This window comes from Manis javanica, chromosome 4 (assembly GCF_040802235.1).
Source record: "Manis javanica isolate MJ-LG chromosome 4, MJ_LKY, whole genome shotgun sequence".
In the NCBI taxonomy this organism is placed as follows: domain Eukaryota; kingdom Metazoa; phylum Chordata; class Mammalia; order Pholidota; family Manidae; genus Manis; species Manis javanica.
The window spans coordinates 30,086,013-30,099,365 of record NC_133159.1 but is presented as its reverse complement, the minus strand read 5'-3'; the positions used below and the strand labels follow the sequence as shown (position 1 = coordinate 30,099,365).

Sequence of the window (13,353 nt, the reverse complement as noted above, 5' to 3'; positions counted from 1 at the left end):
ATTTCTTTTTAAGGTTCCTAAGATACACAGCACTTTTCTGAATCCACGCTGTTACCTGAAATTTCAGTTATAAGAATCCAGTTGTATAACATGGATGTATGCCATGTAAATTACTGAGTAAATTGTTAATCCATTAAGAAATCATTAATTGTGATTAAAATTACCAAAAGATTAAAAAAAAGGAATCCAGTTACATAATACTGGATTTGTTTTTTAACAATTCATTCTATTGGTATCTATCATTTCCAGAATGTGACCATTTGTTGTTTTTTTAATAAGATATGAGCGATTTTTTAAAAAGATATAAATGTAGGACTATAATTACATTCAGCATTTCAAATTAGGAGGTTATATTCCCAAGAACAATAACTAAAACTTTCTTAGATTTTTAGTCTCTCTGTTTTGTTTAACCAATTTGTCAGGTGATCTCTATAAAAACTGGTATGATTGAGCTAGCAGATAGTGACACAAATTCATTTATCCTTTTTCATAAAAGGACTATAATTTTACTGGGACCCCAACAACAAGAGTTGTTTATAAGGAAGTCAAATACAAAGAGAATCCCTTTTTCTGAAGGCTAATTTCTAAACGAAAAAAAAAATCTTACCTATTATTTAGTCATATGTGGTAGGTCACACGAAAGTTACATGTAACTGAAGGCCCAAAAAGAGCAACAATTACACAGTAAATAGTAAATAGTAATACCCAACAGAGGATCTCAGCTGAATGAAAAATGAGTATAGGTTAGAGAGACAAAAAATATTTCTTAAGGAAATATGATTTAAACTCATCCTTGAAGGATGTTATAGAACAGAAAAAGAGAAAGAAGAAAAGAATTCTAGATAGAAAGTGGATGCAAACAAAGCCTGAAAATTGAAATAAATAAGTTGAAACAGGAACAGTAGATGGTTAAGGGGTTAGCCTGTTAAGATAGGTAGGTTCAAATTGGAAACTAATATAGGAGAGATTAGATAGATAGATAATTGATGGGTGGATCACCAGGCTGAGGAATTTGGACTCTGTAAGTCTATGAAGTCTCAGGGAATGAAAAGGGATGCAATGAGGAAATAGATACTTAATTCTCATGTCCTGAAGTCCCTAACGGACCTAATCCCTCCAGAGAGAACGCATTAGATTTTGAAAACTTTGATTCAGAAACAAGTGAGGGCAGCAGTTGGTTCCAAACGCCTGGCTACAAGGCCCCAACGGCAGCTGTTTATTACCGGCATTGGGTGGGTAATGGTCAGGGCGTGAGTGTTCCCTTCAGCTTTCACATTTAGTCCTGGAGGTCTCTCTGGGGAATGTAACTAGAACGGAAATTTTGGGTCATAGAAGTTGGACATTTTTCAGTTCTACTAAATATTAGGCAACCAGTCTCCAAATAACAGTATGAATTTATGCTTCCACCCACAGGGTATGAAGAAGTTTTCCCATCACTCCACAACCTTGCCTACACTTGCTTTACTCACTTTTTATTTTTTGCCCCTGTTGGGTATAAAATGATACCTTGTAGTTTTGATTTTTATATCTTTGATTACTAGTGAGAAAGGCATTTGGATTTTCTTTTTCATGAATAGCTTATTCCTGGACTTTCCCCTATTTTCCTATTAGGGTGTTCATCTTTTTCTTGCTTACTTGTAGGGATTCTTTATATATTTATGTGGCATTAATAATTAACATTTATTGTACTTTACTTGCATTAACTCATATAATTATCCCAACAACCCTACAAAGTATACATTATTCTTATCCTCAATTTACAAATGAGGAATTGTGTCACAAGGAAGTTAAGTAACTTTTCTCCAGGGTACAGTGCTAGTAAGTAGTAAAGCTGGAATTCATACTCGGCCAACTGGCTCCATACTCTTAACCACATCACCTCTCCTATACTTCATGTATGCTGGATATTAATCCTTTTCCAGTATGTGCATTATATAATAATTACCATAATTTTTTTGACTTTCCATTTGAAATGCAAATATATACAAAAAGGAAATGGTATACTGAACTCCTATGTTCCACTCCATCACCCAGTTACAACCATTTCAACTCAGAGCTGGTCTTGTTTCATCTCACTCCACCCCTCCCCTATAATTATGAAGCAAATCCCACACATTTCCTCCACAGACACTTCAATCTATTTCTCTAAAAGGACTTTTTAAAAAAATAGCCACACCACTGTTGTTACACATAAAAAGACACGATTCTTATTTTTAGTTAAATAAATTTTTAATTAAGTAAAACAGTATTTTTAATGAAGTAAAATTTTGGGGGAAAAATCCTTTCTTGAACAATGCTCTAACTATAACTGCTACAAAAGTATCATCTGGTTAGTTTTGCTTTCTACTTGAAATACAAAGCCAATATTAGTAAAACAACTCCCTATAATTAAAGAGGAGAAATGGGAAAATGATACTTGTAAAAGTGGAAGGGCTAAGCCCAGAAAATAATATACCAACTGATCTCTTTCTCATCATTTCTAGCCCCCAATGTTATCTGAGTCTTCACCCAAAATTGTAGGGACTCCAGGGTCTGTGGCAAGGACAGTGGTATGCAGCCTAATTCTTCATTCAACAGAACCCACGAACAGTGTCGGCAGGAGACTGGCAGTGAGAGCCAAGATAGGGAGGAGAAATGGATTTTCAATGATTTTCCTTGTTCCGGTAAGCCAGGTATTATGAGTATTGATGGCAGCCGGGAGTGGGGCATCCTCCTGAGTAAAGGAATGGGCCAGAGAAGGCCTTTGTCTGACATCAAAGTACAATCGCTGCTAACCTGCTCTCATCAAGCCCCAAATCCTAGTCTGCCTATCATTCTGAAAACCATTTTGTCAGCTGGCCCCTGTTGTCTGCTTCTGTGTTAACTTTTTTCCTGACAAGGGAAGTATCAACTATACCAGGTGAAAAGGAAAGCAGGCAGTTTATCTTCTATTATCTAAACCCCACACTCAGCAAGAATCAAAATTAGTTCCCATTTCTCTCTATCCTGAACAGAAACAAAACCCTGTAAAGTTTATGTTCAATTAAAGCCTGATCCCACCCGCATCAACATTCCCTGGGCTTATCAACAAGAGAGACAATGCAGCCTGAGTTACACAACTTCAATTATTTTCTGAGGAAAGTTCCTACTTTGACATACTAAAAACAAAACAAGCACCAAAAACCTAACAAAATAATCAACTCTGTTGAACCGCCAGCTGTCTCCTCTTTAGGAAGGAGCTGGTGTGTGACTAGCAGCAGCTGCTCTTCTGACCCCTATGTCCTCCCAGGGCTCACACACTCAGCAGAGGGAACTCATGCTCCAGTCAGATGCTCTCGCCTTGAGTCCTAACCCACATTTTACGGGAAGCCAGTGCTGTCACAGAACATGCTGCCTGTCTCTCTGGCTACAGCTGCCCTCAAGGCCTTGTGAACAGCCTGCTAGTGAGGGAACAGCTCCCTGAAGACAGTTCCTTCAGAGACCAGTAAGGGTTTCAGACTCCTTGGCCTAAGGGACTTTCATTCTGACAGGATTTCACACTTATCTTGAAAGGTTAAGGATTTACCTCTCATATAGGATGGTCAGTCTGTGGTCCCTATGATGGAGAGAGCCTCAGAAACACACCAGCCATATGAGCTGACACTTAGTCACTTAGTTCTTTGGCCTGGGTTATTACTGAGTGGCCCAGATGTGTCTGCTCTGAAGGGGTAGAAGGGATGGGATGCTCAGACTATGCCACATCCCAATTTGATTCATATACTGAACAGCAAAAGAATCGCACACTGTCGATACTGTCCAACTTCAGCTCATGTTCCAAAGGTGTCTCCCACCAATCTCTTCTTTAAGATTCCTCATAGAGCTGTTCAGAACCTTTCCCTGTCCAACATGGTGATCCCATACTAAAAGGGCCATTATCTAGAATTGATTTCCCCTAGGAGATCCTTAGAGTTTTACACCCCAAACTCTGAAAATCTCACACTTGATTATGAGCATGTATCTTAAAACATTATGATGGCTCTACAACTTCACTTTAATGCCAGTGAAACAAGCAATCAGTTCAGCAGTTGGTTTTATCCCCAATTACTCTACATCCACTTCATACAAAGATAAAAGTTGACTGACATTCCCTCTTATCTGATGAAACTCCAGCACTTGTACACCCACCCCAGCAGCCTCACTGTCAGCCTTCCCACCACCCACCCACCCACACACACACACACACACTTCTATATGGAAAAGCCTCAAAGATGCCTCTTGCACAACCACATAATAAGCATTTTTCAATGGCTACTTTTCCATCCAACTGCTGGGAGTCTCCCAATCTGTTATAACAAAGGGCACTGACATAAGCCTGTTCGTGGCAGAGGTTCATCTCCAAAGGGAACATTTTAAGCACAAATCAGTTCAGTGTCTCTCCTCAGCTTCATGCTATTCATGACAAGCAGGGCACAGTAGGTAGGTTACACCCCTGCTCTGCAAACATCAGGGCAGCTATCCAGAGCCTCAGCAAGGAAAATGCCCTACTTCTTCTTCCATCTCTTGGTGCTCTAGGATCCTAAAGTTTTTCTCTTCTGGTGCAGAGGCTGACAAACCACCAAAATTTCTTCAGTCATTGGTGACTTACAACTTCAGTCACGTACACAATCACACACCTCCAAATCAATCACACACCTCCTCTGCCACCAGGAGCTTGCTGAGCCCTTCTCCGCTCCCAGTGTCCAGACCTCTTGAATTCTCACTTGCTTCTTGAACCTAAAAACATTCACAGCACCTGCCGCCATCACCACCTAAGCCTCAGTGTATACCTCCCAATCAAAAACTTGTTAAAGCACAAACAAGTCCAATCAGAAAACAAATTTTGTAAACTTGAACCTTCAAACTGCCCTTACCCTCCTCTCTTTGGACTAATCTCCAGGTAATTCTATGCCCCTCTCCTCTAATGCTGAAGTTAGGAACCAAAGGAGGATTAGCCCTCTCCAGCTACACAAACAGTGAATGTGTGTTGTCCTTAGTGGGATAACACCAGGTCTAGGAAGATCATCACTCTCCAGGGAGCAGAGCAGTCACACTGAAGAGGGCTGCCTCACCCTCAACCCCTTCCACACTCCTTTCAGAGATCCAGCCAGGACCCCCATCACCCTTTGTGCCATGCCACACCTTCTTGGAGCAGGAAGCTGAGACAGACCCCTGAGGCTAAGTGCTGTCTAGCTCAGCACCTTGAGAGAAACCCACCAGACAGCTCCAGCAATTATGCTGCATGGTTACGCACGACCAGGGAGTCCCCAGAGACAACAAGACTTGGTTTCAAGCATCAAGGGGCAGACCTGAAATAGATTCTGCTTGCCAAGTCCAGCAGCCACTAACTTCCAGTACCTGACCCTGCAGTAAGTTTGAGAAGAAGCAACAAGAGCCTCACTGCCCACCACATTCCACGTGACCAAGTATGAAGGCCAGGAGTCCAAACATGAATACAGCCCTTGCACACGCCCACTCACCTCCTCCAGACCCCATGATGGGGTGTGACTTGCCTCCAAAGAAAGAGTGCCATCCTCTTCTGAGAAGGATGTGGAGCTCTTTTCAGGCTCTGTATCTTTAGGCCGGATCCCACGTAAGTGTGGCCCATCACTGCCATAGCCGGAGGAGGAGGGCAAAATGCTCACAGTCATGCCACTAAGGGATAAATTGCTCTGAGAAGTAGGCAGTCTGGGGTGCTGGGGGGCCACTTGTCCCACGTAGGCCAGTTCTGTGCATCTATGGCCTCTCAATTGGTCCAGCAACAATGTAGGAACAGAGTTTTCTGCAATCCTGGAACCTGTCTGAGAGGTACTTAAAATTTCCTTGGTTTCTGCTCCCACACTCCAGCCTCCTGTGTTGGCAGGGCAGTCTGTCCGAGGGAAAGTGCTGCCCCGAAAGCCAAGCTGAGCATCTCCGTCCCCCGCTGCAGTTCCCCCTTGCAGAGGCAACAGCACAGCCCTGCTGCTGCAGGATGCTGCCCTTGGGAATTCCACCAGTTGGCTCACTGACTTCTCACAGTTCCTTTCTGCTGGGTTATCAAGCAGGTGAGCGATCACAGTCATCCCCTCTTCCAGGGAATCCCAGACCCCTCCGGCAACCGATGACTCATTCTCTAACAAAAGGTGAGCAGTCTGGACCTCCCCCTGGAACCTCTCCTTCACCTGCACAACCATTCCCTGAGCTCCCAGCCCTGAGCTGGGGGCCGAGTCCCTAGGCAGTGAAATATCTGTAGGGGGATGCGGTACCCCTCCCACTCCTTTCTCCTTTCGGAGACTCACTGTGAACTTGGTTAGGGTTTCAGTCTCTTCAATGACTCCGGTTCCTTGCAAGGGTTCTTCCTCACGAGATACCTCTGGAGTAAGGGTTTTCTTCCCCCTCCACTTCCTTCTGAATCTAACCCTTTTCTTAGGAGATACAGGAGCCTTCTCAGGAATAGCTATTGACTCTTTCGGCTCCTTAACACAGCCCAATGAATTTCCCATCGCTTTCCTCTCCTAATCTCAGCAAAAACGCAGCTAAGCTGGTCCTGGGATCCCAGAGAAATCCTAACCGTGGCTTCATTGGATTAGATGCACACTTAGAAACATCCACTATGCCGGCAAACCCTCCGATTCTTTCTCCCTCCCTCCCCAACTCCTGTCTCTTCCAGCCGCTGCCGATTCAGACAGCCATCTTACAGGCTCAGAGCTGCAACAAGACAAATTCAAAGCATCTCACTGCAGTTCAGAAATCACTTGACCTAAAAGCAGATGGAAACCGGATTGGCTGCAGCTTCCTCTCTCCAAATATGAGGTAATTGGAGCACTGCCCTCAGAAACACAAACAGAAAGCAAAAACGAGCTAGAAACCAGGGGAGGGGAGAAATTAGGGGGGGTGAGGAGGGGAGGATTGTAAGAGTAAAGGGAAAGGGAGGGGGAAAGAAGGGAGGCCTCGGGAGAAGGTAACATGAAGGAGGAGGAGGAGGAGGAGGAGAAAGAGGGAAAAGGCAAACCCAGCGTGCTGGTACCGACCAGCCAGGGAAGGACCAGGAACCAGGGCTGGGGACGCTGCAGTTACGGCCCCCGGACTCTGAAAGGAAATTGATTTTAATTGTTGCATCAAAACGTCCAAAAGAAAATATCAACCAAGATAGATAAATTTTCATTTTCTTTCAGGTCAGAAAAAATAAAATTATTTTAATCAAATTATAACCTGAAGAGAAACCAGAGCTGACTCCTCACAGTTAAGAAAAGAAACACAGGCTTTAAAGATTAGCCTCCTATAGCATTTACTTCCCTCTTGCCTCCCAAAGACAAGGGGGGTGGAAAGGAAGAGAAACATCTGTTAACTCTGCCAGCCAGTGACACAGAGGAAAAGCCCAGAAATCAGTTTTGCGTATAGTATACAGCAGCCTGAGAAAAAGGATACCAGCTCCTCATACCACAGGGACATGGCATCGGTGCTGAACAGCAGTTGACACAAATGTCCCGCAGTGATTACTTATGCTGCCAGTGGCTGACGTCGATTCGGCTTCTGCATGTGCCAAGCACTGTGCTCAGCTGCGGATTACCTCATTTAATTCTAACAGTAACCACATGCTGTCAGACTCTTTACATTCTCATTCTATAGGTAAAGAGACTGAGGTTTAAGAAAGTTGATTAATTTTCTCAACGCTACACAGCTAGTAGGTGGCAGAGCCAGAACGTGAACTCCTGTTTACACTTGTAATTTCAACTCCATGTTAGATTACCCTTTAATGTGGAGGGATGGAAGTCTGCACTTAGTTCAGTAAAATGGGAAGATACCCTCTGTTCTAAATTGGCAACTAACTCACATGGACCAAGGACTCACACAGAGGTAACACTATTTGGGAGTAAGAGAGGAAGTTGCTGACATGAGGCCCAGATGGCTTTTACTCAAATTGCAGTAGGGCAGGAAGTCTGAATTAAAGGTCCGAAAAGTTGGATTAAAAAAAATCACCCTATTATATCAGTGGGATTCACCCACCCCAGTTTTTTAGTACAGTGTCTGACAGATAACACCACAACCCAAAGGTCTGAATGGAGTGCAAGGAAAGAAGTTATACATGTTTCTTCCCTTTTGCAGCTGTTCATTTTATAGCAAATGGATCCAGACCAGACAGCAGAGAGAAATAGCCTGCCTGGCTCTATGTAAGCCCTGCGCACCTCTCCTGGAGACCTGAAAGACGCCTTCTCCTACAGGAAAGCACTGAGAAGCCCCAAGGCACCAACTTCTCCCGCCGCTTGCTTCGGAGGCCCACTGGCCTCATGGGGGCAGTAGGTGCGTCCCCTACACCTTTTCCTAAGGCCAACGGCAAAGCTGCAGCGCCATCTTATGGCCACCATAACCAAAGCAAGAAACAAAACAAGGAGACAGCATGGCAGAAATTCAAACTACAGGAAATCATTTATCAGCACAAAATCTGACATTACAACGGAATTCTCCAGGTAAGCACCAGGCCTTTACTCTTCCAAAGAAGACAACTGGAACTACGGGACTTTCGAGATGCACACCCCAAGGCCTAAGCTTGAATTTTTATTCATGAAATACAGGCAAACTAAATTTCTGAAACTGATCAACTCAGGGGCAAGAGAGATGGCTGCCTAATATGACTGTGGCTGCTGTACGGTTTCTCTGACAGAAAAGCCTGACATAACTTAGCACATTCATTTGTGGGAGCCTTTTCTTTTTTAAACTTCTGCAATTTGTTGGAACAAATCAGGCCCTCATTTCCTTCTGCTCCAGAGGAAAATTGTCCAGGAAAGGAGCAGAGAGATTTCAGTAAGGTAGACCTAGGCTCAAATTCCCAGCTCTGTTAACTTAGTAGCTAAGTAACTACCTTGCTAGGTGACTCAGTTTCCTTACCTGTAGAATGTGGGTACCACCACCTACTTAATGGGATTGTAGAGAGGGTTAATCAGATAATGTCTATAAAGTGCTTGGCTCAGTACCTGGTCTGTGGTAAATCCCTTTTCTTCCCATTTATTACCAGAGCTATAGGGTATGAGTCGTACCACCACCACCACAGTCCTAATTTCCTCTTTTTCTTGACTAGGCTGCAAGAAAAGTAGTTATGTTTATGTTTCAAAGTACAAAATGTGGGTGCTTATTTTCCTTCACAGGGGCTCTGCTTTCACCATCATACTCAGAAAGTTAACATGATCACGAGGACTTTCCCCTGGACCTTTTTCTCATCCAGCCTGAGCTCTGAACACATGGCCTCCTTCCTTCCAGAAAAGCAGACTTCTAGAGCCCACCTATTCTTCCTATCTTTGCCTTTGGCTTTTTCTAGTTAACTGTTTACTGTCAATAGGTCTTCCACAGAGACAGCCAGAGTGAAAGAGTTCATTCGTTCATTCATTCCACAAACATGAATGGTGCCACCAAGCACCAAGGGCCACAAAGTGCACAAAAATGTGAGACCCAAATCTACCCACCTAAGGTCACTGTTTATCTGAGCTCCCTGAATCTTTTTTTTATTTCAGAGTGCTAGACACACACTACTATTTAAAAATCCTTGAAAGTCGGAAAGCTAATTTTATCAGATGCTGACTTTCAAGAACTTATCTTTTAGAAAAATGATAAATTCTAACATGCATCATAAAACAGGTTTGGATAAAACCAAGAGACAAGAAATGATTAGTATATGAATGTGTAACCCATAAAGGTCAACTGGTCTCTGTGTTTTGGTTGCACATCTGATCAATTGGCACTGGAAACAGACATCACAGCCTACTTATTTGGTCTACCTACCCCATGGCTTTGAGAAGATCAAATTCATGAAACATCCATTCACTTAACAAATACTTACTGAGTACCAAAGCTGGGCAAAGAAGGAAACAAAACAGACAAAAGTCCTGCCGTTAAGCTCGCATCCTAGTGCAGAGATCCAGACAACACGTGAACAAGTCAGGCAGTAGCAGGTGTGATCCAACACAACATGTAAGTCATACCATGCTTTGGAGAATAATTTGGCAAAATAAAGGAAACTGATAACCTAGCAACTCTAGTCCAAGTTTCTACAAAGAAAAAGAACAAGACAAAACAGTAAAAAAAAAAAAAGAAAAAGAAAACCCACTTTCCTATATGTAAAAGGACACGTGTACACAGATGTTCCCTGCAACAGTAAATGCCTTCTTCACATCATTAAATAACAGCTGTGTTGCACAGCTGGAGGGGGCTCCACTCACATTAGACTTCATATAAATTAGTTAAGATGAACAAATCAGATCCTCCTTCATCACCACAGATTAACCTCAAGAAGAAAGTTCAGTTTAGAAAAAAGCCAGGATATATAGAAGATACTATTTGTGTCAAATAGAAAATTATACAAATAACAGCATATATTATTGTTCAGAAAACCTCATCTGTCATAAAAATATAAAAGCTTATATGGGAATGATATACATCAATTTTAGGACATTATTTACCTAGGGGGGCAAAGGAAGTAAGAAAGTTGGCTGTATCTGAAGTGTTTTATCTCTTTAAAGAGAAAAAATCTGAAGCAAATAAAATATTAGTATCTTTAATTTTGAAGATGTCTATATATACAAACATCCATTATATACTTTTCTATACTTTCCTAATTACTTGAAATTTTCATAACTAAAAGCTTAAACTAAAAAGGAACTCTTACATTTGGCTCCCATTTAGCACATATCTTTTTAATATGTGTTAAAGCATTTTGGTAACCATAAACCTCTTTATTATACCACCAGCCTCAGCGGTAGCAGCAAATTTTAAGTCTGGTACCAGCCTCTCCTTCAACTGACTACTCCTATGAGATGATGACCACTGCTTTTATTTATATCTGCATCATTATTCTACTTTATTAAAGCACCAGTAACAGAGATTGACTACTGGGACCTTTTACTGATCCCCTAACATTTGATAGTTCCTCTCTGTATTTCTATTTGACTTTATTTAGCATCGTAAGAATAGCTAACAGACAGTCAATCATAAAAGACTAGAAAACCACAGTGATACATAACTAGCAGAGACATGTCATATGCTATCTGAAGCAAGACAAGGGAGATGGAGGCTCTGTATAATCCTTTATCAGCCAACCAAAAGACAGGCATCCAGGGAAACTTTTTCCATGCTCCCAAACACTTAGCTAATATAAGCAAACACCAAGCCTTCAAGACCAGCAAAAAAAAAAAAAAAAGTAATCAGTAGTTACATCTGAGAAATTATTCTGTCAGCAGAGCTTCTCTCTACAGGAAGACAAAATAGTTATTCAGCTGTGCTCTAACAGCAAACAGAGAAAAGCAGGTAGCCAATATGCATGCAGAAGACAGAGTAAGCTAAAGGTGTCTAAATCTTCCAGTAAAATTAGTAACAGGGCAGAGAACAGTGGGCTAAGTTAAAACTCCTGGAAGTTATAATGTCCATTAATAATTATAACAAGTTGCCACCAATAATTGCTGGCAATTATTGAGTACACACTGTGCTCCATCTCCCTGTTTCATACCTCCCTGATTCTTTAAACCTCTATCAAGTTATTTTTGGTATGCTTCTTTCTCATTCCCCTGAATTACACAGTTGAACTGGATTGAGTCTGTGTCTAGTTCAAATCTGTAGCTACCACAGACTCTACCTAAGACCTTGCTAATACCTGGTCCTTGGGAAAAATTAATTAATGGAATTCAGTTGGAGAATATATTTTCCTGCAAACTAAAACCACAAGGAGACACCATTTCAAATCCACTATGATGTCTACAATCTAAAAGACAGTAACAAATGTTGGTAAGGATATGAAGAAACAGGAATCCTCATACACTCCTAGTGGGAACATAAAATGGTACAGCCACTTTGGAAGACAGTATGGCAGTTTCTTAAAAAGTTATACATAAACTTACCATACAACCCAGCAATTCCACTCCTATGTATATATCCAAGAGAAATGAAAACATACATCCACACAAAGATAGGTACTCAAATATTCATATCAGCATTATTTACAATAGCAAAAAAATTAAGACAACCCAAATACCATCAACTGCTGAACAAACAAAATATGTAGTCTATCCACACAACAGAATATTATTCAGTAATGAAAAGGAATGAAGCACTGATAATGCTGTAACATAGATGAACCTCAAACATATGCTAAGGGAAAGAGGCCACAAAAGAGCACATATTCTATGATTTCATTTATGTGAAATGTCCAGAATAGACAAATCTATAGAGACAGAAAATAGATTAGTGGTCACCTGAAGCTGGGGGTGGAAATGGAGAATAAGTGCAAATGCACAAGGTTCTTACTGGGGTTATTAAAATGTTCTAAAATGGATTATGGTGATGGTTGCAAACTTTAAAGATCACTGAATTATACAATGAAAATGGGTCAATTTTATGATATATAAATTATACCTCAATAAAGTTATTTTTTAAAAATATTTTCCTAAATGATAACCAAAGCAGTATTTTAAAACAGTTAGCTAACTACTTGGAAAGGGAAGAAGCATGATGGAGGGGGCAGAGATGGGCACTAGACTACTCTGAATATACCTTGTATGTACTTCTTAAAAGTTCCCTTTGGAACAATGTGAATGGTCCATAAAATATAAAACTGAAAGGGAAAAAAAGCAATCCCTAAAAATTGAAGACAAGTAAAAACAAAGGAATCAAATTATATATTGAATTAATGACTTAACACAGGGAGAAATTTTTTCAAATGACTTTGCAATAATTATTTGTGTAGTTAAAAGATGGAATAAGAATAAAAAGAACCCTGCAAAGAAATCACAAACTTCTCAGTAATCATACTGCTAATAATAATGATATTGTTATTTTGATTCAAATATATTAATATTATATACACACACATATATATTCTACATATGTGTATATATACAATTTTACTGATATATATGTGTTATGTGTGTGAATGGAAAAAGGAATAACATGATAATATTGTTAGGATCCAGATTTTCAGCATAAGGAAAGAAAAGGATACAAAGACAAAGTCGAAAGTTAAGTAAAACTCTGCAATTCCAAATCTGAATTAGAAAGATTGATATAAATTCATGATTTTTTAAAAGAGAAAAACAGACATATTGGCTGGCTCTGGTCATTGGAGAAAACCTAAAAACAATGACCAAACCAGTGGCAATCAGGTTGTGGGCAATAAAGAATTAGAGTTTCTTGCAGAAATTGCTAATTTCAGGTCTGGGATAGGAAATATATAAAAAAGAAATCTGGAGCACCTCATCACACAAAAAATATAGGAAATAATCAGAGAATATGGGGGTCATGCCAAAGGACTCAGAGTCAAATTGAAGAGGCTCTTACTGACCAAAGATGGAGCTATTTGAGAATTAGGAAGAATGATTGCTGTAGTTGATGGGAACACAT

The 13,353-nt window shown here is 40.8% G+C and overlaps 1 protein-coding gene and 1 long non-coding RNA gene across 29 annotated transcripts in view; one reads left to right on the top strand and one right to left on the bottom strand.

Moving 5' to 3' along the window:
- Window positions 1-13,353, bottom strand: part of MACF1 (microtubule actin crosslinking factor 1) — a 471,369-nt gene that overhangs the window by 318,283 nt on the left and 139,733 nt on the right. For 10 of the 28 annotated variants that reach the window (XM_073233667.1, XM_073233651.1, XM_073233657.1 and 7 more), the window contains exon 1: window positions 5,475-6,629. The exons of 16 other annotated variants lie outside the window; for them this stretch is intronic. In XM_073233667.1, coding sequence (XP_073089768.1) covers window positions 5,475-6,476 — 1,002 coding nt within the window. In that variant the 5' untranslated portion in view covers window positions 6,477-6,629. Of the gene's footprint in view, window positions 1-5,474; window positions 6,630-13,353 lie in introns of those variants that run through there. 2 more of the 28 variants (XM_073233653.1, XM_073233668.1) reach the window with 1 other exon arrangement.
- LOC140848872 (uncharacterized) lies at window positions 6,660-8,944 on the top strand. The gene is made up of 2 exons (XR_012130128.1): window positions 6,660-6,786; window positions 8,080-8,944. It is a non-coding gene; the product is annotated as an uncharacterized lncRNA (long non-coding RNA).